Below are 26,507 nucleotides of genomic sequence, written 5' to 3'. Positions count from 1 at the left end.
TATCTCAAATACTATGTCAAATAGTAATTTGATTTATTGAAATTAATTAATTAAATTTATGAAATTTTAAAAATTATTTTAATTAAATATGACGGTACTAATAAAATATATATATATTTTTTTTTTCCCCCAAAATATTACTTCTTTAAGATAAAATATTTATTTTTAAAAACTTATTTAAAAAAATCAAATATTTTATTCTAAAAAGTTGTATTTTTTTAAAGAAATAAAATATATATATATATTTTTCTGTAATAAAATTCGTAGAGACAAAAGAAAAAATATATTATTTTCAGAAGTAAAAATAAATGTATGACATAAATCAAATTATTTATTTACTATTTATTATGTAAAACAGCATTATAAGTAGCTATGAACTTCGATAGTTTTTGTTTGTTTGTTTGTTTTTTTTTATAGAATTTATATCGTATGTTACATTTATTTTTATCGTGTAGAAAATTCGTATGTATTATAAGAGAAAAAAAAGATATTAATTTTGTTATTGATATTGGATCATTGATTAACATTAAAAATTATTTATTTTATAATTATTTGTTTCAACTAAAATCCTCTGATTATTTCCAAAAATCCATTTAATTTGTATATTTTTTTTGTTCTTTTTCAAAACTATTCGCGATGTTTCTTTTCAAACGTATTTCAAATTGATATTAACAATTACATTTATTTTGAATTATAATAACAACAACAATTTATTATTATTATTATTATTATTATTATATTTCTTCGAGTTCTTGCGTTATTATTGATTGATTTGACAAAGCTTGTAACAGATACTTTTATTTGTATATTATATCGTTAATACCAACCGAAATTCATTTGGATTTTCAAATTATAAATTGTTTACACATAAAGTCGTTGGATTAGGTTTTTCTTAAACGTACTTCAACTGATATATGTAGAAATGATTTCCCTCATTCTGTAATATTCATCGTGTTTATCAAGAAGTAAGTACGTGTTTGCGAGATCGTTACTTTGACCTAACATTTTGAATTGAAATAGAACAAAGAGACGTTATTTGTATTTTAATTAAATTAGTGTAAAATTGATTTAATTTCACTGTGTATATTCTTTATCAGTCTAATAGTAAGATACTTTTATTTATTTTTTTTTTATTAAATTTAATCTTCAGTTGATCATTATTTAAACTAACATGAAATTTTATATCGGTTTGTAACTGTAACGAAACTTCTTTTGTTTCTCTCTTTATATTTAAATTTTACATTTCTTTTCACTGTATTTGATATTCTGTCTTTTTGTTTGTTTGTTTTTTTTTTTTTATTCAAATGTCCATTTAACTTGAAACATAATTGTGATTTATTAATTATACTTTTCGAAGGAATAGAATTATTGAAGATAAGAAATAGAAGCTACATCATAGTTCTGGTAACTTAACAGAATCGTTCAACTATTCAATTTTGACATCAATGATCTTAAGTGAGTACATAAAAATGAGAAAGGAATAAAAGCAACAAAAAATTAGAATAGTTATTAAATAAATAAAACGTATAAACAATGTAACATCATATATTCTCTTAAAGAAATGAATGAATAAATTGGTTTATAATTATCTTACTAACGTTATCTTTATAATTATATTAATTGTATTTTTATCTTGTAATTTACAGGTAACAGGTAACAAACAATGTATAAGATAATCTTATTGATATTTTGTCTTACCTTTACAAATATCAACGGTAATGTTAAGAGTACAGAATGTGGTTACAATCCAAATTGTCAATGTTCGTCTAATGTTTTAAATGATATTAAAGTTGTTCACAATTCAAATAAAGGTGTTACGTTAGGTTTACAAGTTAAATCATGGTCAGATTTGCAAGTATGTATACTCAGTTGCTTTTTCATTTATTTATATTCTGTTAAATACAAATTTATATATATATATAAAATGACAATGTTACAGATCAATTGTAAACATATTGATTGGAATAATATTGATTTCACGAGTGACCAATCCGAGAAGTTAATTCAATCGTTGGAGTTTATAAATTGTCGATTACCAAACACAACTTCATTAAAAAAAATTGTGAGAAAATTGGGAATTGAAAATACAGATGAATTAAGCTTTCAATCTCATACAAATCTTACAGATAAATTAAAAAAAGAGGATTTTGAAGGATTTTCAAATGTAGATAAATTAATTTTAAGCCATAACGCTTTAACTAATATTTCAAATGATTTGTTTTCGGATTTTGTCATATTGCAAGAGCTTGACTTATCTGAAAATGAAATTGTTCTACCGAGAAATATTTTTCGAAATACGATAAATCTTAAACGACTTAATTTATGGGGAAATTCAATAGAACATCTTCCCTTTGGAGTATTTGATAATTTAGACAAGTTAAAATATCTAAATCTTATGTCAAATAAATTGTCAGAACTTAATGATAAAATATTTTTCAAACTGAAGTCATTGATAACTTTAAATCTTTCAGTCAATAAGCTAGATCAGTTGACAAATTTAACTTTTTCTAAATTAAAAAAATTAGAAGTATTAGATTTGTCTTTTAATAAATTCAAGACATTTCCAAAAGACTTACTTAAACAGAATACAAAATTGAAACAATTAATGTTACACGATAATGAGGTAAATTTAGCTAGATTGCCAGAAAAATTTCTATCAGGATTTCAAGATCTTCAAGAAGTGTATTTGACCAAAAATGGATTTACTACTCTACCAGTAGATCTTTTTTGGGATTCAACAACATTAATGACCATCCATTTGAATGATAATTATCTTAGAACTTTACCCGCACAAATTTTCAAAGGTCTAAACAATGTAGGAGTACTGTTATTAGATGGGAACATGATTGAAGAACTACCTGACGGAATTTTTAATGATATGTGGTCATTAACTAAACTCAGTTTGTCAAAAAATCGTCTTACAACTATATCAAGGTACATTATTATCAAATTTATACAAAGATTTAATTTATAATCTATTCATTTGTCAACTATGAATATTTTTTGCAGAAATCTATTTCACGGTTTGTTATCTTTGAACATACTAAACGTAGATAATAATCTTTTAACATCAATCGAACATGAGGCATTATATTCACTTTTTGTTCTAACCGTTGCAAAGTTTTCTAATAATCAACTACAGTTAGAAAATTCAAATGGAAAACAATCACCATTCGCAAATAACACTCGTCTCCACGAATTGGATTTGTCACACAATAAAATAACACATTTCTTTTCTGATTGGGCATTAGCTTTAAAATATTTAAGAATATTAGATTTGAGTTATAACGACATAGATGAAATGACGGTAAATATTTAAAAAAAGAAAAAAAAACAATTGTTTTTACATTATTAATCATTTGTATTTATTTGATTTTATTTCTTCTTCTTCTTCTTCTTCTTCTATAGGGAAATACCTTACTTTTTGAATCACCTAGTATTAAAGTCGATCTGAGTCATAATAAAATAAAATCAATTCCGTTCGACAGCATCGAAAGGTTGGCAAATGATCGAATTACGGAACGTGATGTTGTTTTAGAATTGTATAACAATCCACTTTTATGCGATTGTAATCTATATAATCTTTTGCTTTATTTAAACAACGAATTGCACATTACGATTTATAATTTTGTGGAATTAAGAGTGGGAAATACAAAGTGTGTGAAATCTGATGGAACAGTAGGGCCACAAATTAATCACATAGATTTAAAAACCTACAAATGTCTCGAGGATGAATACCTCAAAATTGTAAAACATTGTCAACCTATGTGTACTTGTTTAATAAGACCATATGACAGATTTCGAATTTTAGATTGTTCGTACAGAAATATGACTACATTCGAAATCGATCATGATAAATTGATTTTTAGAGGAAAATATCCATTAATATTGAATCTCACCGGTAATTACTTAACGGAATTACCAAATGTTGATGCTTTCATACCATTAAACATAACAGGTTTATTGTTATCTAATAATAGGATTTGTAACATGTCGATTGAAAGATTACCAGCAAATCTCACTGTACGTAATTTCTTATTTTATGATTTATTTTGTTGTTGTTTTCCTTATATTTATTACAAATATTTCATAAATTTGTCCTTTTTCATTTTTAGATACTAGAATTGCATAATAATAACATATCCAAGGTTAATGTAAGCGTAATGAATTACTTTTTAACAACTCCTTTTCATGTATTTACTTTAAGTGGAAATCCAATTAAATGTGATTGCAATGCTGAGGATATATTAGTATTTGTCCAAGTAAAGCGATTTAAATATACAGATCTAGAAAATTTGAGATGTAAAGATCTGGATATTCCTTTAATTGATGCAACCAAGAAACAGTTGTGTGAATCCGAGACTGAATTATATAACGATGAAGAGGTCAAAGCAGATGAAACGGATTCAGAGGTCAAAGCAGATGAAACGGATTCAGAGGTCAAAGCAGATAAAACGGATTCAGAGGTCAAAGCAGATAAAACGGATTCAGAGGTGGAAGAAGATGAAACGGATTCAGAGGTGAAAACTTAAAAAACGTATACAGACGTCGAAAAATAATCTTCATATTACAAGAATAATGATTTTCATTTATTTATATTTAAAAGACATTTTTATTCCATTGTGCAATTAAGTTTATATATTGTTTTAGAAAACATACTGAAAAACAATATAAAATGGTAAGTGTTAAGTGTTGATATTTTTGTCATGTAGATTTATTTAAATCTTAAATTGAAAGTACATTTTTACTATTTAGTTTAAGTTAAATTATATTTTCATATATATGTATATATTGTCATTTAATATTATTGTCTATATTATATATTTATATTTAAATCGATGATGTCTGGAACAACGATAATAGTAAAAGCCTTTTTTAATTTTTTTTCTTTTTACATATTTTGAAAATTTAGCTTTTATTATCTCTGTATTGTAGGAAATATTTTTTTAAAAAATGGGAAAATTGATAGAGTGAATTATACTGCATAAATAACAAGAGTAAAGATCAATTAATTCAGGAAGAATTAAGATATATTTTTGAAAATAATATTTCAAATACTTCATTAAATGATAGATTTTTTTTTTATGCAATTGAAATAAAACAATACTTAAAAAATATAAATTTTAAATTTTAAATTAATTACAATATTTTATGAAAGAATAATCTTTTAAAGCATAAGATAAAATACTTTAACTGAGAATTTTTAGTAAGTAATAAATGTTTTTAGAATTTATACTTTGAAATAAATTGTGAAAAAGATGAAATATAATGTTAAACAAAATTAAATTAAGATTCACAATAATTCAGCATATATACTCTTGCTAAATATTCTAAGTTTTGATAAAATCATCTTTCAAATGAAATACTTTTCAACAATTATTTTAAACAAGTAATAAAATGTATTTTTTTCTTTTTGGAATATGTCACTTTTGGAATGAAATAAAATATTTATTTCTTAAAACTTAAACATTTTTGAAGAAATGAAATATTTTATTTATTTTAAAAAGGACAATCTTTCGAAGAATTAAAATATGTTTTTCACAAAATCATTCGTTGTATAAATGAAATATATTATTTTCAGAAATATTATTTTTGTTGTTTTAAATAAATTAAATATATTATTTTTAAAAACACATGTATTATATAAAACAAATTATTTATTTACCATTTTCGATGCAAAGCAATATTATATAACCAGCTTGTCAACTATGCTATGATGTTCCTTAGGACTTATAGCAAACATAACCTTGATTTCTGAAATGTAAAAAAATTTTAATGGCTTACGTAAAGATACATAATTATATTAAAAAAACTCGTATAGAGGTTTTAAAGAAGATATTTATTTTATTATTGTTATTAGATTATAGATTACCATTAAAACTATTTATTTTGTAATAGTTGGATTATAATAAAAAATTACCTTCAATTGAAATAAATCTTATTTTTCTTTTTTTTCCTTTCAAACGATGTCAATAATTATCTCTGACTTGTCATTAAATTGTTTTTTTGATTGTTTCAATATTTTTATGGAATAATGTTGTAAGATTATTGTTACTATTCGTTAATTATTTTATTAATAATGTATATAAATATATAAATAATTAATTTAATTTATTGGACAATTTGTTTTTAAGAAGTCAATTTGAATGACCAATCACGTGATACTTCGATTCGTTATAAGAAATGCACTAGTGCAACATAAGCGCCATCTGTCCAATGTCCAGTGAACTGTAATATAACTATACTTGTTTGTTGACGGACGTATTTGAAAAAAACTATTTTATTAATTAACAAATATTACAATTATTTCCAATTTATAAAATAATTTAATAAATATGGCATCAGCTTTAGAATCTATGGTGGTCGACGAAAAACAACTTCCTGAGAAACCGGTGGATCGTGAAAAAGTAAATAAAATAAATATATTATCTCTATATCATATTTATAAATAAATGTTTTTATGAATATATTTTTTAATATTTTTAACATAAATTTATTAATCTCTGATTTTTAAATAGTTCCTTGTAATTTGAATGAATTTGAAGTTGTATGAGGTTATAAAATGATGTTTTTTCTTTTCTTTCAGATATAACCTAAATCTAATGATTATAAAGAATATTAATTTCATATTTTTAAGATAAAAATTATAAACTTTACCTTTTAAATTAGTAAACTGAATGAGTTTAAAGTTATATTTACTTTTTCAGACATGTCCACTCTTGCTCAGAGTATTTTGTAATACTGGACGACACCATAATATCATGGAATACAGTAGAGGAAATGTACCATCTAATGAACTTCAGATATACACTTGGTAAGGTTAAGATTAATATAAAATATGCTTCTCACACTAGTTTTTATTACTTGCATTAGTGTATATTTTGTATCATTTATATTTTATATTTGACAATAGGATGGATGCTACTTTAAGAGAAATTACTGGTCTTGTTAAAGAAGTTAACCCAGATGCACGGAGTAAAGGAACATATTTTGATTTTTCTCTGGTTACACCGGAGTTAAGAAATTCTGGTTATAGAATGAGAGAGATTGGTGTTACATGTTCAGGTCAAAAAGGAGCTGATGATAATAAAACACTTGCACAAGCACGGTGTGTATTAATTACTGTAATTAACAATGTGAATGACAATAAGTTAATAAGCTATGAATGATTATAGAATATTATTAATAATATATTTAATATTTTAGCGGATAGAATATAGTAATATTTATTGTATTATTAATGTAATTACAGGTTTACTATAGGTGATTATTTGGATATTTCTATAACGCCACCCAATAGAATGATGCAACCTACTATTAGACGTGGAGGACTTCGTCAATATTGATAGTAAGTTAATTATCTATGGTTTTCATGAATGTGTGCATAAAAAGTACAATAAAAAACTTTATCATTGGGAATAGGATGAATTTGACAAATCTATATTTCTAAGATGTATAAGTTATGATTTTTAATAATAAATGTGGTATTATAATTGACAAACATTTAATTATTATTTCTATGTACTATATTTGGATACTCTAATGAGATTAGAATGAAACATTTATTTGGACAGATTGTTACAAATTTGATTATTAATTTTTTTTTATTTTTCAATACTTTACGTTATAGTATTATTTGTAAAGAAAGAAATTCACAGTTGCATATTAATAAAATGAATTGAAAATGATTTGTTTTCTGTAGAAAATATTATTTATCAATAATCAATAATTTAACAGCAATAAGTATAGTAAATCGTAGAATACAGAAATACATAGAAGTTGAAAAGTTCACTTTCATTTTATCCAATATTCATCTATCTATTTAAACATAAATTTTAAATGCTAAGTCATGTGAGCATACTTGATTTAAACGAAAAGAAAGAAAATGAAAAAAGTAGGAGAAGTGGGATGATTGGTGATTGAAATTCTAGAGTAAGGACTACCTGTAAATAGAAAAAAAAACGTTATTTAAAAAACATTATAAGGTAATTAGTTTCTGTAAATGAAATGGATAAAAGGAAATCAAGGAAAGGAATATAAGAAACTAATTACAATTATAATGTTTATGGTAAGCGGTCTTTGGCTGGATTTCACTTGCCATGGAATGTAAAACATATAAAAATATGTTAAACATTACATGGAAAGTAATATCCATTGCCCGGGTCTAACCACGAGGAGGTAACCGCTTCTGAAGACCCAAGAGGGATGTGCATCCTAAAGATGCTCACATCCGAATACAATTCAAAGGAATGAATCTATCTCTTAGGCCCCACCATAAGAGTACCATCCGAAAAATCATTAAAGTTATTATCGAAAATACCAGAGAAAAATTTCAATACTAAAAAATACAAAATGAGATAAACAAGGAGTGTAATCTGAAAAGAAATTCAATAGAATCATCGATGATACTTAAATTTAACACACCCTAGAATAACTTCAACTTATAGAAATACAATCTATATACATTCATATACATAATTTTCAATCTACCTAAAATAAAGTATAATAATTAAAAAGAGTATACAATGATAAGTCGTTTCATAGAACCTATAAATAAAGAAAATACATTAAAAATAATGATTGCACATGTGTGGCGATGCTAGAAATAGAATTATATAAAGATTCAAATTTTCATTTTATTTATACAAATAATTATTTCATACTATCCTACATTACCAAGTCCACTTCTTGTTCCTTTATGGTCCTCCTTTGGTCCACCTGTGGTCGTTTCCTTACCATAGTCCAATCTGTAACAGAAAACAAAGGGATAAAAAAGAGTTAAAAAATAAAAGGGATTGGAAAAAGGGGGATTGGTATAACTTTTAAAGCGGAACTTTTCACGATTTTTTTTTTAAGTGGTTTCCCCCCGATAGGACTAGTCCACTGACTCTAAATTTAGGAGAAACCTACACTCCAAGGTACAGTCCAACACCAATACTAACAGCGAACTTACGGAAAAGAATCCTTGGGTCCGTCTAACAAATAGCGGAAGATGCCTTTCCATACAATGAAGCTTCAGTTTCCCATACTAAATGCATATCTATCAATGCATATCAAAAAGCCAAAAAAGAAAAAAAAGAAAAAAAGAAAAAAAAGACGGTAGTTCATGTTTAAAAGTTAAATGAACATGATTCTATCCTTGGGAGTAAGATAGAATCATGGCTCGCGTGGGCAGGGTCGCATGCCTGAAGTAAATTCTTTATTCGTAAATGGTACCACCCATTACGAACAAAAAATTTACCCGCTACCCATTAAACCGCTTCTGAAACAGAAATTTTTAATGAATATTAATACAATTTTATTTGCAATGTAAGTAAAAAGCGGTCTTTGGCTGGATTTTACTTGCAATGGAATATAAAACATATAAAAATATGTTAAACATTACATTGAAAGTAAAATACCATTGCCCGGGTCTAACCACGAGGAGGTAACCGCTTCTGAAGACCCAAGAGGGATGTGCATCCTAAAGATGCTCACATCCGAATATAATTCAAAGGAATGAACCTAACTCTTAGGCCCCACCATAAGAGTACCATCCGAAAAATCGTTCAAATTATTATCTAAAATACCAGAGAAAAAATTAAATACCAAAAAATACAAAATGATAAATAAGAAGTATAAGCTGAAAAGAAATTCAATAGAATCATCGATGATACTTAAAGCCAACACACCCTAGAATAATTTCAATATATGTACATACGGAAATTACAAGTTATGAATAATCTATATTTAATAATTTTTAATCTACCTAAAATATAGTATAATAAAAATAAATATATATAATATTAGATGGTACCTGTAAAAAGAAAAAGAAGATATTAGATACCTGTAGAACAAAAGAAGATACATTAAAAATAACTATCATACATGTACGTTGCTAGAAAGAATAAAATAAAAAGAATTAAAATACTTTAATTATTTTTGCAAGTAATTATTTTATGTTACCATTTACCATAATTATAGTCCTCTTCTTATCTGCTTCCTATTATTCTTGGATGGAATATTGCATTGTCTTTATATCTCATCCTGTGAATAAGAAAGTAATAAATAAATTAAAATACAACCCGTTTACCATAACTCAGTCCTCTTCTGGTCCCTCTCCTCTTGGATACTCCACTATTATAAGAAACCTAGAGCAAGAAGAAATCTAAAACAAAAAGAAAAATAAAGAAGTAAGGAAGGAGTGATGGTTGGTGGAGTGAAATTCAAGGTAAGGACATGATTTTCTCCCAATTATTGGAGGTAGGAGAAAATCATGGCTCGCGTAGGGCAGGGTCGCATCCCTGAAGTAGACCTTTCTTTGTGAAGAAACCAAAGAAAGATCTACCCGCTACCCACTGAAAAAAGAAACTCAAAACGAGCCTGAAAAAAAAAAGAAAAGATTATTTTAGAGGTCTGAAAAGATGCAATGAATGCATCGAAGGGCAAGTTCCTGATGAAAAATCCGATGCACTTACAAGTGCATTAGAATTAATCATATTCTGAAACAAATTAAAATGAAAATTATGTTCCTAATACCTAGAAAAAAAGATATATTAAAAAATATTATAAAATAATTAGTTTCTATGAATGAAATGAAGAATGAAAGGTGTGGGGTAATTGGAAATGAAAAAATGATATGATATTAAAGTGAGGGGGAATTCTAAATGGGATTGTATTCTATAAAATTAAATTTATCAAATACTCGATTTATTTTTGGCAATCAAAATCTCTGGTAGTTAGTGTGGTAATTCCAACGATGTTCCCCTATAACAGAAAAAAAACTATATTAATTACTTCCATTCTTAAAAAACCACTATAAATTATTGACGAGCCAAATAATAAAACAATCAAAATATCAAATGACCAACGAGCTATTCGCAAAAATTCAACCATGCTGTTGAATTTGCAAATAACTCATTGAGTCCATAGTTGCCCTCTTGAGCCACAATTAAGTGGGGGCCTCTTCGGCATTTTGCCTCTTCTTTCTTGATGCCTACTGTCGGACATTCCCTACGTACGAGCATGAAAAGAATCATTGACCAAAAACGTCAATCATTCCCAAAAAGTATTCTCATAATTTAGCATGTTACAACGATCAATGATATAGAATCAGAATCGTCCCTGATTCTAAATTATAAAATGAATAAAAAACCCGACCTAACCAACCCTAACACAACCCTGAAAATAAAAATGTGATTAGTAAAACATCCTGAACTTTCTTTACATAGAAAATAATTATTACCTTTTGATCGAGAGATATCTCTTCGTCGAAAGGAATATTATTAACCATGTAAATTATCGATTCTATTCTAATACCATACCGTTGTAACATGCCAAATTATGGTCCTACAATTTAGAAATGACTTCAAGACATTTTCACCCAATTACTCTCAACTGCTTATAATATTAATATAAATGAAATACATTTCATATTACAATACCTATGAAATAATTTCATTTATTTTTCTATCATACATACCATTTTGCAAAATAATTCCGATGTTCGTTATAACTCTGTTAAATAATTATTACAAAATAAATTCGCGTTTACCGTTAACTATCCTAGCTCGTGGACAATCAATGAACTTAAAGTTCATCGACTGTGCACATGTTACACGAGCACATTTAATCGAATGTCCGAGCAGTTAATTAAGCTAATCCATGACACTTCGCACTATTACTATCTTATAATATAAACGAATTGAAATAAAAATAATACTAAAAATGCAATGCATTTCTTTGCAATATTTTAATTTAATTTATATTAAATTATATCAAACATTTCAAAGTTAAAATCGCGATAGTGCAAAGTGTTAAACCTGTTATACTTAAAACTAAGTATCAAATTCATCAAAGGTTTTGCGAATTTAATTTCGATTATATCTCGTTCGAGATAGAATCGAAGTAAAAATAAATCTTTCAAATGGTTGCAAATACCTTTGAATCATGATACATATTAAAAATGATAGAATTGTCACAAAATAAATTTACTAAGTAAGCATGATAGAATAAAAAGATATAATTTTGTGACAATTCTATATAAAAAAACCCGGAGATGTGACTTGCACTTTTAAAGTGCAAGTTTACCATGTGCTTTTCCGGGGTCCTACATACTTAAAATTAAAGTTTTACATTCACTCAGAGAACACACGCATACCCACCCACTCACTCCACGGTTCTCACACACTCCACCAGGGTGCAAAAGCCTACACTAGAGAGTATGCCCCGGGGCACCTCCGTCACCCTAGTTCAACCGCGTATTTCTAAACTTAAATTCTAAAAGGTTACGTACCAGTTGCTGTAATCGTCTATCAAGGCTAGTGATTATTGCAAATAAAACTACTGCAAAAATACAAGTATACACTAGTATATGTGCATACTAGTTATATACGTGTATGTTTCCACAAATAAATGTGGGTGACTCTATTATGCAAAACGATTATTAAAGAAAAAAAAAAAATTCGTACGCACGCGTGACTTTACAAGTTATTTTTATTTTAATAACTTTTTCAAAAATACGCGGTATTACACGTATCCCGAACGATGTACAATGCACCACCTACCACGCACACACAGGTGCAATGTACACCGTGCAATCACTAGCACAATGACAGCCGCCAAAGGAAAACTTAAAAACTAATAACCCATGCAATCTTTTTCTCACCCATACGTGTAACACCTGGGTAACACGCATAGATGAGAACGAAGCGTGCATAGGGGGGAGAAAAGGGGGTATTAGTATATTAGTTGCTGAAAATCCTAATCTAAAAAATTGATTAATACAATAAAATATTCTCAAATAAATCTAAGCGGTCTATGACTCTACAAGTCTTTAAGACTTTCAAAAAAAAAAAGATATTAAAAATTGAAAATAATTAAAAATCCTCGGACGATTCCTTTGATTAAGTTGACTGTTCTAATTAAAGAACTGGGCTTTTTTAGCCGCCACTTAATTGCCAGAATCTATCCGTTCGCGAAAGGGGTTTGTCTTCTTGCTCATTTATTTATAATATCGAAATAAATCGCGATTAAATAAACTAAATACGAAGCAATGCATGTAAGACATTTATTACATGCTTTATTGGTACGAAATCGAGTAAATTAATACTCGATTTCACCACTACTAAAACACGAATCAAACACGTAATCAAAAATAAAAGTGCATTTAATTAATTTGCACTGTTAATTAAAATGAATTTAACCGATAAGACAAGAAGACCTATCCTAAACTAATAAAACATACATATAATGAAATATACAGTTTCATGAGCCATTCCAAAAAAGGAATAATCCTTTTTTGGTATAAACTCATGTGCTCGTCAATAATTTTTCTTGTAAAAATTACAACCAGTAGCTCGTGCCGATTTGGACCTTTCATCCTCGGCATGATTGAGCACTGGAGGGACTTTAAATAAAAACTCAGGGTTTAAGAAGTTCTGCGATGGCTCCAAAACACTCCTACTTCGTAGAAAATGGTCTCAGCTTCATCCCTCGTCCACCAGGTCCATCGGAGAATTCCTTGATGCACTTCTTCTTGCACTCACTCACTCACTCGCGTGATTCTAATAACGCGGTAAACGAATATAAGAAACTATAGATGAGTTTCTTATCGCGAAACCGAAATTTTTCTTATACGGCGAGCAACACTGACTCTACATACGCGTATGATTTGAATTTAATTTATACGCCCGCCCGATCACTGACTCTACTTCGCGATCAAAATTGTACTTTTCAATTAATCGAACAAACACTGACTCTACTTTAAAAAACTGCATTGCACGCAGTCAAATGCAAACACACGAAAATTTCACTCCCGGTCACTTCACTGACTCTACTTTCGCGAACAGTCTGTACGACTGTTATAAATATAAAAAAACAACTTTATACGAACAAATACACTATTGTAATTAACTGCATTGCTCGCAGTTATAGATGATTCTAAATCCGTGATATTAAAATAATATAATATGAAAGAACAAACAATGACTCTATTTCGCGATAAAAATTTGATTTTAATTATTCGAACAAACACTGACTCTACTTTTACAACTGCATACCGGACAGTTAAAATATCAAAACCCGACACACGTCTTACCTGTGAACAATAAAAAGAAAAATGAAACGATTAGAATCATTGTTATTATTTCAAAAATCATATAAAATTATTGAAGAAATGTTTAATAGAAAAGTTAACTTACCTTTTCATCTTTTTAGATGATGCCTGATAGGTATCCCACCTTTAAAGATGACGATGCTGTAGACGGTTCAAACGACGGAGAAACTTTACGTGTTTCTTATCACGACCACGGCACTGACTCTACTTCGCGATTTAATTTCACTTTAATTATTCGAACAAACACTGACTCTAATTATTATTAACTGCATTGCACGCAGTCAAAAAATTCAAACACTAACACTGCTTACCCTTCTGAAATAAGAAAAAAGTACAAAACGATTAGATTCATCGTTATCATTTCAAAATTATAAGTTATTATTAAATTAAATGTTTAATATCAAAATTAATTTACCTTCTATCTTCAGTGATGAATGCCTGATGGGTCTCCTACCCTTAGGATGACGATGCACGCGCGTGTAAATCGAATAAAAGAAACTGTCGGAGTTTCTTTACCCGAACAAAACCGAAATTTTTATATACGACGAACAAACACTGACTCTAATTCGCGATTTTTGTTGAACGATGCAAGCAAACGATCCCTTCATTGCCAACACGCACGATTGCAATGGTAGTCTGAAACAGAAAAATGAAAAAGAACTATTAATATCATCGTCATAATATAAAATCACTTTGAAATTACCATCAAAATGTTTGATAGAAAAATTATACTTACTTGTAGTCTTCTGTGATTAATGCCCGATGGGTCTCCTACCCTTAAGATGACGATGACCAGTAGACGGTAACGAAAATAAAAAACTATAATAAAGTTTTTTATTACAAACGCGAACGCGAACGCGATCGCGACCGAGACGTGTTTAAACCGACCGCACTACACGTCAAAAAATCGACTGTAAAAATGTACATGATTAAATTTACAACAAAATAAATCGAGTATTATTATGTGAAAAATAATATGAAGGTGAATATTTAAGGGAAAACAATGAGAGGAATGTGAATATGAGATTAATTAGGAAAATGAAAGAAACCAATTATTATTATAATATTAATGATAAGCGGTCTTTAGCTAGATTTCACTTGCCATGGAATATAGAGCATATTAAAATATGATAAACATTACATGGAAAGTAATATCCATTGCCCGGGTCTAACCACGAGGAGGTAACCGCTTCTGAAGACCCAAGAGGGACGTGCATCCTAAAGATGCCACCATCCGAATATAATTCAAAGGAATGAACCTAACTCTTAGGCCCCACCATAAGAGTACCATCCGAAAAATCGTTAAAATTATTATCGAAAATACCAGAGACAAATTTCAATACTAAAAAATACAAAATGAGATAAACAAGGAGTGTAATCTGAAAAGAAATTCAATAGAATCATCGATGATACTTAAATTTAACACACCCTAGAATAACTTCAACTTATAGAAATACAATCTATATAGATTTATATACATAATTTTCAATCTCCATAAAATAAAGTATAATAATTAATAAGAGTATACAATTATAAGTTGTACCATGGAATCTATAAATAAAGAAAATACATTAAAAATATTTATCAAACACGTTCGACGCTAAAAGGAGAATTATATAAAGATGCAAATTTTCATTTTATTTATACAAATAATTATTTTATACTATCCTACATTACCAAGTCCACTTCTGGTTCCTTTATGGTCCTCCTTTGGTCCACCTGTGGTCGTTTCCTTACCATAGTCCAATCTGCAACAGAAAACAAAGGGATAAAAAAGAGTTAAAAAATAAAAGGGATAGGAAAAAGGGGGGATAGGTATAACTTTTAAAGCGGAACTTTTCACGATTTTTTTTTTAAAGTGGTTTCCCCCCGATTGGACTAGTCCACTGACTCTAAATCTAGGAGAAACCTACACTAAATGTTCAGTCCAACACCGTATACTATCGCGAACTTACGGAAAAGAATCCTTGGGTCCGTCTAACAATTAGCGGAAGATGTTTTCCCTTACAATGAAGCTTCAGTTTCCCATACTAAATGCATATCTATCAATGCATATCAAAAAGCAAAAAAAGAAAAAAAAAGACGGTAGTTCCAGCTTAAAAGGTAAATGAACATGATTCTATCCTTGGGAGTAAGAAGTAGAATCATGGCTCGCGTGGGCAGGGTCGCATACCTGAAGTAAATTCTTTATTTGTAAATGGTACCACCCTTTACGAATAAAAAATTTACCCGCTACCCATTAAACCGCTTCTGAAACAGAAATTTTAATGATTAATAATACAATTTCATTTGCTATATAAGTAATTGAAGCATTTTATATTACCTCCTGATCCAGGAACGCAATCAAGTTAAAGACAGTCATCTGATAAACTAAAAAATAAATTCATATTAAAATTATTTTCTATTCAAAGTATGTTAATAGGTATGTAACGTTTACATTAATGTATATGCGTTGAAACAATCTAAAAAATAATTAAAGTATATTAAAGTAATGAAATAATTATTAATTAATTGATAGAAGTATCGATTATTATTTAAAAGTACGGAATATATTTTCGGAGTACCTTCCTCTTGGAAATGCACTAATAGACTGAGCTGTTGTTCTCTAAAACAAAACATTAATTAGAAAGTTGTTTATATGACTTTGTTTTATGTCGAGCATGTGTGCAACAATAATAATAATTCTAATAAAGAAAATTCAATATTATAACGTACAGATTTTATTATTTTATTCATTCTAACGTAATTAATTTATTGTTCATGTGTAGTGATGACTTGAAATGCTAAATAATGCTGTAATATAATTAGAGTGTATTAGAGTATTAAAATAATTGTTAATTAATTGATAGAAGTATCGATTATTGTTTAAAAGTACGAGATATATTATTGGAGTACCTTCCTCTTCGAAATGCACTAATAGACTGAGCTGTTGTTCTCTAAAACAAAACATTGATTAGAAAGTTGTTTATATGACTTCATATATGTTGATCATGTGTGCAACGGTAATTATAATTCTAATAAAGAAAATTCAGTATTATAACGTACAGATTTTATTATTTTATTTATTCTAAAGTAAGTATTTTATTGTTCATGCGCAGTGATGACTTCAAGTGTTTAGTTATCCTGTAATATAAGTAAAGTGTATTAGAATATTTAAATAATTGTTAATGTATTGATAGAAGTATCGATTATTGTTTAAAAGTACGAGATAAATTATTAGAGTACCTTCCTCTTCGAAATTCACTTATAAACTGAACCGTCTTTCTCTAAAACAAAACATTAATTAGAAAGTTGTTTATGATTTTTCTTATGTTGATTATTTCTGCAACGGTAATTAAAATTCTAATGAAGAAAATTCAATATTATAACGTTCAAATTTTATTATTTTATTCATTCCAACGTAATTAATTTATTGTTCATGTGCAGTGATGACTTCAAGTGTTAAAGTATGCTGTAACATAAGCGATATGTATTAGAATATTATAATAATTATTAATTAATCGATAGAAGTATCGATTATTGTTTAAAAGTACGAGATATATTATTGGAGTACCTTCCTCTTCGAAATTCACTTATAGACTGACACAATGTTCTCTATAACAAAACATTAATTAGAAAGTTGTTTATGATTTTTCTTATGTTGATTATTTCTGCAACGGTAATTAAAATTCTAATGAAGAAAATTCAATATTATAACGTTCAAATTTTATTATTTTATTCATTCCAACGTAATTAATTTATTGTTCATGTGCAGTGATGACTTCAAGTGTTAAAGTATGCTGTAACATAAGCGATATGTATTAGAATATTATAATAATTATTAATTAATCGATAGAAGTATCGATTATTGTTTAAAAGTACGAGATATATTATTGGAGTACCTTCCTCTTCGAAATTCACTTATAGACTGACCCAATGTTCTCTATAACAAAACATTAATTAGAAAGTTGTTTATGATTTTTCTTATGTTGATTATTTCTGCAACGGTAATTAAAATTCTAATAAAGAAAATTCAATATTATAACGTTCAAATTTTATTATTTTATTCATTCTAACGTAATTATTTTATTGTTCATGCGCAGTGATGACTTCAAGTGTTTAATTATCCTGTAATATAAGTAAAGTGTATTAGAATATTTTAATAATTGTTAATGTATTGATAGAAGTATCGATTATTGTTTAAAAGTACGAGATAAATTATTAGAGTACCTTCCTCTTCGAAATTCACCTATAAACTGAATCGTTGTTCTCTAAAACAAAACATTAATTAGAAAGTTGTTTATATGACTTCATATGTGTTGATCATGTGTGCAACGGTAATTATAATTCTAATAAAGAAAATTCAATATTATTACGTACAGATTTTATTATTTTATTTATTCTAAAGTAAGTATTTTATTGTTCATGCGCAGTGATGACTTCAAGTGTTAAATTATTCTGTAATATAAGAAGGGTGTATTAGAATATTAAAATAATTGTTAATTAATCGATAGAAATATCGATTATTATTTAAAAATACGGAATATATTTTCGAAGTACCTTCCTCTTCGAAATGCACTAATAGACTGAGCTGTTGTTCTCTAAAACAAAACATTGATTAGAAAGTTGTTTATATGACTACATATATGTTGATCATGTGTGCAACGGTAATTATAATTCTAATAAAGAAAATTCAATAGTATAACGTACAGATTTTATTATTCTATTTATTCTAAAGTAAGTATTCTATTGGTTATGCGCAGTGATGACTTCAAGTGTTAAATTATTCTGTAATATAAGAAGGGTGTATTAGAATATTAAAATAATTGTTAATGTATTGATAGAAGTATCGATTATTGTTTAAAAGTACGAGATATATTATTGCAGTACCTTCCTCTTCGAAATGCACTAATAGACTGAGCTGTTGTTCTCTAAAACAAAACATTGATTAGAAAGTTGTTTATATGACTTCATATGTGTTGATCATGTGTGCAACGGTAATTATAATTCTAATAAAGAAAATTCAATATTATAACGTTTCGATTTTATTATTTTATTCATTCTAACATAATTAATTTATTGTTCATGCGCAGTGATGACATCGAGTGGTAAATTATCCTGTAATATAAGTAAAGTGTATTAGAATATTTAAATAATTGTTAATGTATTGATAGAAGTATCGATTATTGTTTAAAAGTACGAGATATATTATTGCAGTACCTTCCTCTTCGAAATGCACTAATAGACTGAGCTGTTGTTCTCTAAAACAAAACATTGATTAGAAAGTTGTTTATATGACTTCATATATGTTGATCATTTGTGCAACGGTAATTATAATTCTAATAAAGAAAATTCAACATTATAACGTACAGATTTTATTATTTTATTTATTCTAAAGTAAGTATTTTATTGTTCATGCGCAGTGATGACTTCAAGTGTTAAATTATTCTGTAATATAAGAAGGGTGTATTAGAATATTAAAATAATTGTTAATTAATCGATAGAAGTATTGATTATTGTTTAAAAGTACGGAATATATTTTCGGAGTACCTTCCTCTTCGAAATGCACTAATAGACTGACCTGTTGTTCTCTAAAACAAAACCTTCATTAGAAAGTTGTTTATGATTTTTCTTATGTTGATTATTTCTGCAACGGTAATTATAATTCTAATAAAGAAAATTCAATATTATAACGTACAGATTTTATTATTTTATTTATTCTAAAGTAAGTATTTTATTGTCCCTGCGCAGTGATGACTTCAAGTGGTAAAGTATGCCGTAACATAAGCGATATGTATTAGAATATTAAAATAATTGTTAATTAATCGATAGAAGTATCGATTATTGTTTAAAAGTACGGAATATATTTTCGGAGTACCTTCCTCTTCGAAATGCACTAATAGACTGACCTGTTGTTCTCTAAAACAAAACTTTGATTAGAAAGTTGTTTATGATTTTTCTTATGTTGATTATTTCTGCATTGGTAATTATAATTCTAATGAAGAAAATTCAAGAAAATAACGTTTTGATTTTAACAATCTTTTCATTTTAATTCAATTATTTTATTGTCCCTGCGCAGAAATGATTTCCGGGACAAAAATATCCTGTAACATAAGTAAAGTTTATTAGTATATTTAAATAATTGTTAATTAATCGATACATGTATCGATTATGGTTTAAAAGTACGGAATATATTTTCAGAGTACCTTCCTCTTCGAAATTCACTTATAGACTGAGCCGTTGTTCTTTAAAACAAAACATTGATTAGAAAGTTGTTTATATGACTTCATATATGTTGATCATGTGTGCAACGTTAATTAAAATTCTAATAAAGAAAATTCAAAATTATAACGTTAAGGTTTTAACATTCTTTTTATTCTAATGTAATAAATTTATTGTTCATGCGCAGTGATGTCTTCGAGTGTTTAATTATCCTGTAATATAAGTAAAGTGTATTAGAATATTTAAATAATTGTTAATGTATTGATAGAAGTGTCGATTATTGTTTAAAAGTACGGAATATATTTTCGGAGTACTTTCCTCTTCGAAATTCACTCATAGACTGACCCATTGTTCTCTAAAACAAAACTTTGATTAGAAAGTTGTTTATGATTTTTCTTATGTTGATTATTTCTGCAGTAGTAATTATAATTCTAATAAAGAAAATTCTATATTATAACGTTCTAATTTTATTATTTTATTCATTCTAACGTAATTAATTTATTGTTCATGCACAGTGATGACTTCAAGTGTTTAATTATCCTGTAATATAAGTAAAGTGTATTAGAATATTTAAATAATTGTTAATGTATTGATAGAAGTATCGATTATTGTTTAAAAGTACGAGATAAATTATTAGAGTACCTTCCTCTTCGAAATTCACTTATAAACTGAACCGTTGTTCTCTAAAACAAAACATTAATTAGAAAGTTGTTTATGATTTTTCTTATGTTGATTATTTCTGCAACGGTAATGAAAATTCTAATAAAGAAAATTCAATATTATAACGTTCAAATTTTATTATTTTATTCATTCTAACGTAATTAATTTATTGTTCATGCGCAGTGATGACTTCAAGTGTTCAATTATCCTGTAATATAAGTAACGTGTATTAGAATATTTAAATAATTGTTAATGTATTGATAGAAGTATCGATTATTGTTTAAAAGTACGAGATAAATTATTAGAGTACCTTCCTCTTCGAAATTCACTTATAAACTGAACCGTTGTTCTCTAAAACACAACATTAATTAGAAAGTTGTTTATGATTTTTCTTATGTTGATTATTTCTGCAACGGTAATGAAAATTCTAATGAAGAAAATTCAAGAAAATAACGTTCCGATTTTAACAATCTTTTCATTCTAATGTAATTATTTTATTGTTCATGAGCAGTGATGACTTCGAATGTTAAATTATGCTGTAAGATAAGAGGAGTGTATTAAAATAATTAAATAATTATTAATTAATCGATAGAAGTGTCGATTATTGTTTAAAAGTACGGAATATATTTTCGGAGTACCTTCCTCTTCGAAATTCACTCATAGACTGACCCATTGTTCTCTAAAACAAAACTTTGATTAGAAAGTTGTTTATGATTTTTCTTATGTTGATTATTTCTGCAACGGTAATGAAAATTCTAATAAAGAAAATTCAATATTATAACGTTCAAATTTTATTATTTTATTCATTCTAACGTAATTAATTTATTGTTCATGCGCAGTGATGACTTCAAGTGTTCAATTATCCTGTAATATAAGTAACGTGTATTAGAATATTAAAATAATTGTTAATGTATTGATAGAAGTATCGATTATTGTTTAAAAGTACGAGATAAATTATTAGAGTACCTTCCTCTTCGAAATTCACTTATAAACTGAACCGTTGTTCTCTAAAACACAACATTAATTAGAAAGTTGTTTATGATTTTTCTTATGTTGATTTTTTCTGCAACGGTAATTAAAATTCTAATAAAGAAAATTCAATATTATAACGTTCCGATTTTAACAATTTTTTCATTCTAATGTAATTATTTTATTGTTCATGCGCAGTGATGACTTCAAGTGTTTAATTATCCTGTAATATAAGTAAAGTGTATTAGAATATTTAAATAATTATTAATTAATCGTTAGAAGTGTCGATTATTGTTTAAAAGTACGGAATATATTTTCGGAGTACCTTCCTCTTCGAAATTCACTCATAGACTGACCCATTGTTCTCTGTAACAAAACATTAATTAGAAAGTTGTTTATGTGACTCTTTATATATTAAGCATGTGTGCAACGGTAATTATAATTCTAATAATGAAAATTCGATATTGTAACGATTAGATTTTAACATTCTTTTTATTCTTATGTATATAATTTATTGTTCACGCACAGTGATGATTTCCGGGACAAAAATTACTTGTAATATAAGTAAAGTGTATTAGTTCATTTTGAAATTGGCGCGTCGATAATTAATCGATAATGCAGATCATTCCCGCGAACTTTTTATTTATCGATATAATTTACGGTGGCATGCCTGATTAATATCTTAATTGCTTTATGCATATTTATTTTTTAAAGCGTCTACATTTTTTTTATTCATTATTTTTAGAGTATTTACTATTGACGAGTACATTTAATAAATAAATAGAATTGATAGTTAATTTATTTAATAAATAAATTATATCATATTTAGTTTAACTAATGTGATTGTAGAATAAAGACGAGTTATGTACGTGTGCGGGTTAAGCTTGTGTGAGTGTTGAATTTTTTGATTGGTCATTTTAAATTCGAAATAACGAATTAGGTAATTAGCCAATGAAACGACAGCGATCTTTCGCGAACGTACCGCGAAAAAGAAGTGGCCATTTTGAATTTGTCGTCTATAGTAGTTGCAGCAGATTTGATCGTCCCGTTATTATCAGGTAATTAAAAGATATTTTTTAACGTTTACACCTTCAAATTATATATCAAACGATAACTAAAAGCAAGATTTTTATACGTGAGTGTTTTCAAAACTGAAAAATAAAAATTTGGAAACATATCCGTGAAAATATAATCGTCGACATTTTTTGGTTTCCCGCCATATCTCACTAAGACCAATTTATAATATTTCTTCTAATTTTTATCTTTTTTTCATGGCATCGATACTTTTTATCATCTCTAATGATGCTCCAATTAATTATTTTTCATAATTATGTCTTCAAAAATCGTATATCGTATTAAATTTGATTTCTGTCACATACACGTACATATAGGCATATATATATATATATATATATATAAGTAACTCGTACACGTATACTCACATATTTGATTTTCTTTATATTGTACTAATGTGATTTTATTTTTTACTTTTTTTAGTTTTCCGAGTGTTGGGAGAATCCAATATGAATACATATACCCAATCTAAGAATCGTGTTTTCTTTTATATCGGAGTAATGACTAAACTAACGAGGTAAGTCTATCTCTTTATTTTAACACGTTAAGCGCCACGCCGAATTTGCGTGCCTTTCCGTTCAGGCCACAGTTAGCCGTCAGGCGGGCTCTGCCGGGCCGCTCGCCGATAGGCGAGCCAGAGTATAAACAAATGTCGGGTAACGTAATCCGGCCGGGGCTTGCCTTCGTATGTTTACCTCTCCACTTGTAGATAAGATGCACTCGAGAGCCTGACATTTTCAAATCGCAATAAATACTTTGTATATACTTTGTTTATATCCGTATAGTCCCTTCTCCGTCGTAGTAGAGAAAAACCCGAAAAGCGAGGCCTAATAACGCCCAAACGCGTAAGAAATCCTCAGTTGCATAGATATCCTTGAAGCATTGACCAAACTAAAACCGATATCGCATAATTTAAATGTTCAGTCTCACAAGTATGCAAAGACGGACACACGCGCCGCGATAGAAGAACGAAAAGTCTGCCGTCGGTCCCTAGGGACCGACGTGGCCTGAACGGAAAGTCTAGCGTCGGTCCCTAGGGACCGACGTGGCGCTTAACGTGTTAAAATAAAAAGAAGTGTAATAGAAAAAATGTGAGATAGAAAGAGAAAACGAGAAAGAAAGAAAAAGAATTCAAACATTTAATTTCCAGGTAGTCAAATGTGTTTATATATTTCTAGGAAATTCTCGAGTTGAAAATAAAAAATAAACAGATAAAAACAAAAGAGAAACAGTCGAGCGCCGAGCATTGAGCATCGAAAACCCGAGTACCCCCGAACACCGAGTACCGAGTACCCGAGTACCGAGCACCGAACGTTCGGCACTATCAAGGATAAATAGTATCGTCATGTCTCTTTCCCCTTCCGTCCTTCGACACGTAAAGACAGGCAACAGTAACTAGGCATTAAATTATTTAATAATTTTATTTCTAACCTTACTTTTTGATTTTAATACTTTAAAAAGTGTTTCATTGCATATAATGGTATAAATACTGGTTTATTTTTTATGTTACTCTTTATTGAGTTCGCTGATACAATTACTGTTTCATTTAGACAACTTTAAAGATTTTTAATTAATATTTATACTAACATTACATACTTGATATGTAATATTGCAAGCAAATAGTTGCATACTTTGATCAATTTCACAAATATTTAATAATTTTAACTTTTAATTATGTCAATTCTCATAGATTATTAAATTATTTCTTTCTATTTATCATTGAATATTTTATCAAAAATAATTGATGATTTTAATGTGTGCACTGCCTTCAGAAATGATTTATAGGAAATATTGTAATATAGTTTTTAGTATGTTTCAGCTTTTCAGACTTTTTATTTAATTTTATTTTATACATCGTCATCCTAAGGGTAGGATACCCATCCTGCAGTCATCAATGAAGACTAAAAGTAAGTATATTTTACTATCAAACATTTCTATGATAATTTCAATAGGTTTTTATTACGACAATGACATTAATTGTTCTTTTTCTTTTTCTGTTTCAGAACATTGCAATCGTGCGTGTAGGCAATGAAATACTCGTGTGTTGCATCGTGTTAAAATAAAATATAAAAAAGTCGACAAGTAGATTCAGTGTTGATCGTCGCATGTTAAAGTTTCGTTTGCTCGGTTAAGAAACTCGCCAGTTTCTTTTATTTGGTTTAAAAGTGTGCTCATCGTCATCCTAAGGGTAGGAGACCCATCGTGCATTCATCAATGAAGAAAAAACGTAAGTCAATTTTTATATTAAATGTTTGTTCAATAATTATAGTAATTTTTATATAACAACGATTTATATAATTTTGTTTTTATTTGTGTTTCAGATCATCGTTGGAATAGTATTCACATTTTATTATTTAAATTCATTTAGAAATTCGTTTAACACTAGATTTGTTCACTATTTTTTAAAAATTAACAAACATTGTTTAAATGAAAAAGTGGGTAGAGGAGAGGAATTAATATTTATGTATATTTCATTACAGCATTAAAAATTAACATGTATTTAAAAAAAAAAAATAATATTTCTATTTTATATATAAATGTAGCAAAAAAGTTTGAAATGAATCTAGTGTTAATTGAATTATCTGCATGTAATGCAGTTTTATAGTCATTTGTGCATTGTCATCGTCATCCTAAGGGTAGGAGACCCATCGTGCATTCATCGTGCATTCATTAAAGTAAGTATATTTTTGTATTAAATAATACCTCAAAAATTTTAATGCTTTTCTGTAATAGTAATGATATTAATAGTATTGTTTTTTATTTCTGTTTCAGATTGCAATCGTGCGCGAAGCAATTGCATTACTACGGGTCTGTGTCTTGGACTGAATGGCTCATGTGAAGTGACCGGGAGTGAAATGTTTGTTCTTGCATTTGACTGCGAGCAATGCAGTCTTTGAATTAGTGCAGTTTAGAATCAGTGATCGGGCGAGTAATAAGTTAAAATCAAACGCGAATTAGAGTCAGTGTTGTTCGTCGTATAATAAAATTTCGGATTCGCGATAAGAAACTCATCTATAGTTTCTTATTTTCGTTTATACCGCGTTATTAGATTCACGCGAGGTGTGCATTATCGTGATGCCAATGAGCTTCGTCCCATTGGAATGCATTGTAAGTATTCATTTTTATTCGATTTTATTTTAACATGATTTTGGATAATATTCCAGATAACTTATCGTTTTGTTTTATTTTATTTTACAGATATAACCATGGATTCTCTTCCTTTCAAAGATGTTGGATGTATTCTTCGATGGATCCTCTTCAAAAGTAAATCGAGGAACTCTGCGATCATCAAACTGCAATACTTGCTACGAAGTAGGAGTGTTTTGGAGCCACCGCAGAACTTCTAATGCCAACTGTTCATATAGCACACATATGACATTTTATTATAATAAAATGTTACATATATGTTATATAACATTGGTAATGAGTGAGTGAAAAATTTAAAGTCCCTCTGGTGCTCATTCATGCCGAGGATGAAAGGTCCAAATCGGCACGAGCTACTGGTTGT

The 26,507-nt window shown here is 28.1% G+C and overlaps 2 protein-coding genes across 2 annotated transcripts; both read left to right on the top strand.

The window, feature by feature from the left end:
* Positions 1 to 1,283: 1,283 nt before the first annotated feature.
* On the top strand, positions 1,284 to 4,844 carry LOC149031185 (uncharacterized). Its single transcript, XM_089176514.1, has 7 exons — positions 1,284 to 1,455; positions 1,647 to 1,855; positions 1,940 to 2,934; positions 3,010 to 3,307; positions 3,409 to 4,023; positions 4,116 to 4,520; positions 4,651 to 4,844. The coding sequence occupies exons 2-7, from the start codon at positions 1,664 to 1,666 to the stop codon at positions 4,660 to 4,662; spliced, it is 2,517 nt and encodes an 838-aa protein (XP_089032640.1). The 5' UTR covers positions 1,284 to 1,455; positions 1,647 to 1,663; the 3' UTR covers positions 4,663 to 4,844.
* Positions 4,845 to 6,229: 1,385 nt separating this feature from the next.
* Bin1 (histone deacetylase complex subunit SAP18) lies at positions 6,230 to 7,501 on the top strand. Its single transcript, XM_015334173.2, has 4 exons — positions 6,230 to 6,407; positions 6,708 to 6,814; positions 6,914 to 7,108; positions 7,253 to 7,501. Exons 1-4 carry the CDS (start codon positions 6,336 to 6,338, stop codon positions 7,344 to 7,346), a joined length of 468 nt encoding a protein of 155 aa, XP_015189659.1. The 5' UTR covers positions 6,230 to 6,335; the 3' UTR covers positions 7,347 to 7,501.
* The last annotated feature ends 19,006 nt before the right edge of the window (positions 7,502 to 26,507 follow it).

This window comes from Polistes dominula, unplaced genomic scaffold, assembly GCF_049000335.1.
Source record: "Polistes dominula isolate Pdom_NZ unplaced genomic scaffold, Pdom_raw_medaka contig_25, whole genome shotgun sequence".
Lineage (NCBI taxonomy): Eukaryota > Metazoa > Arthropoda > Insecta > Hymenoptera > Vespidae > Polistes > Polistes dominula.
This window is presented reverse-complemented; position numbering and strand designations above follow the sequence as displayed.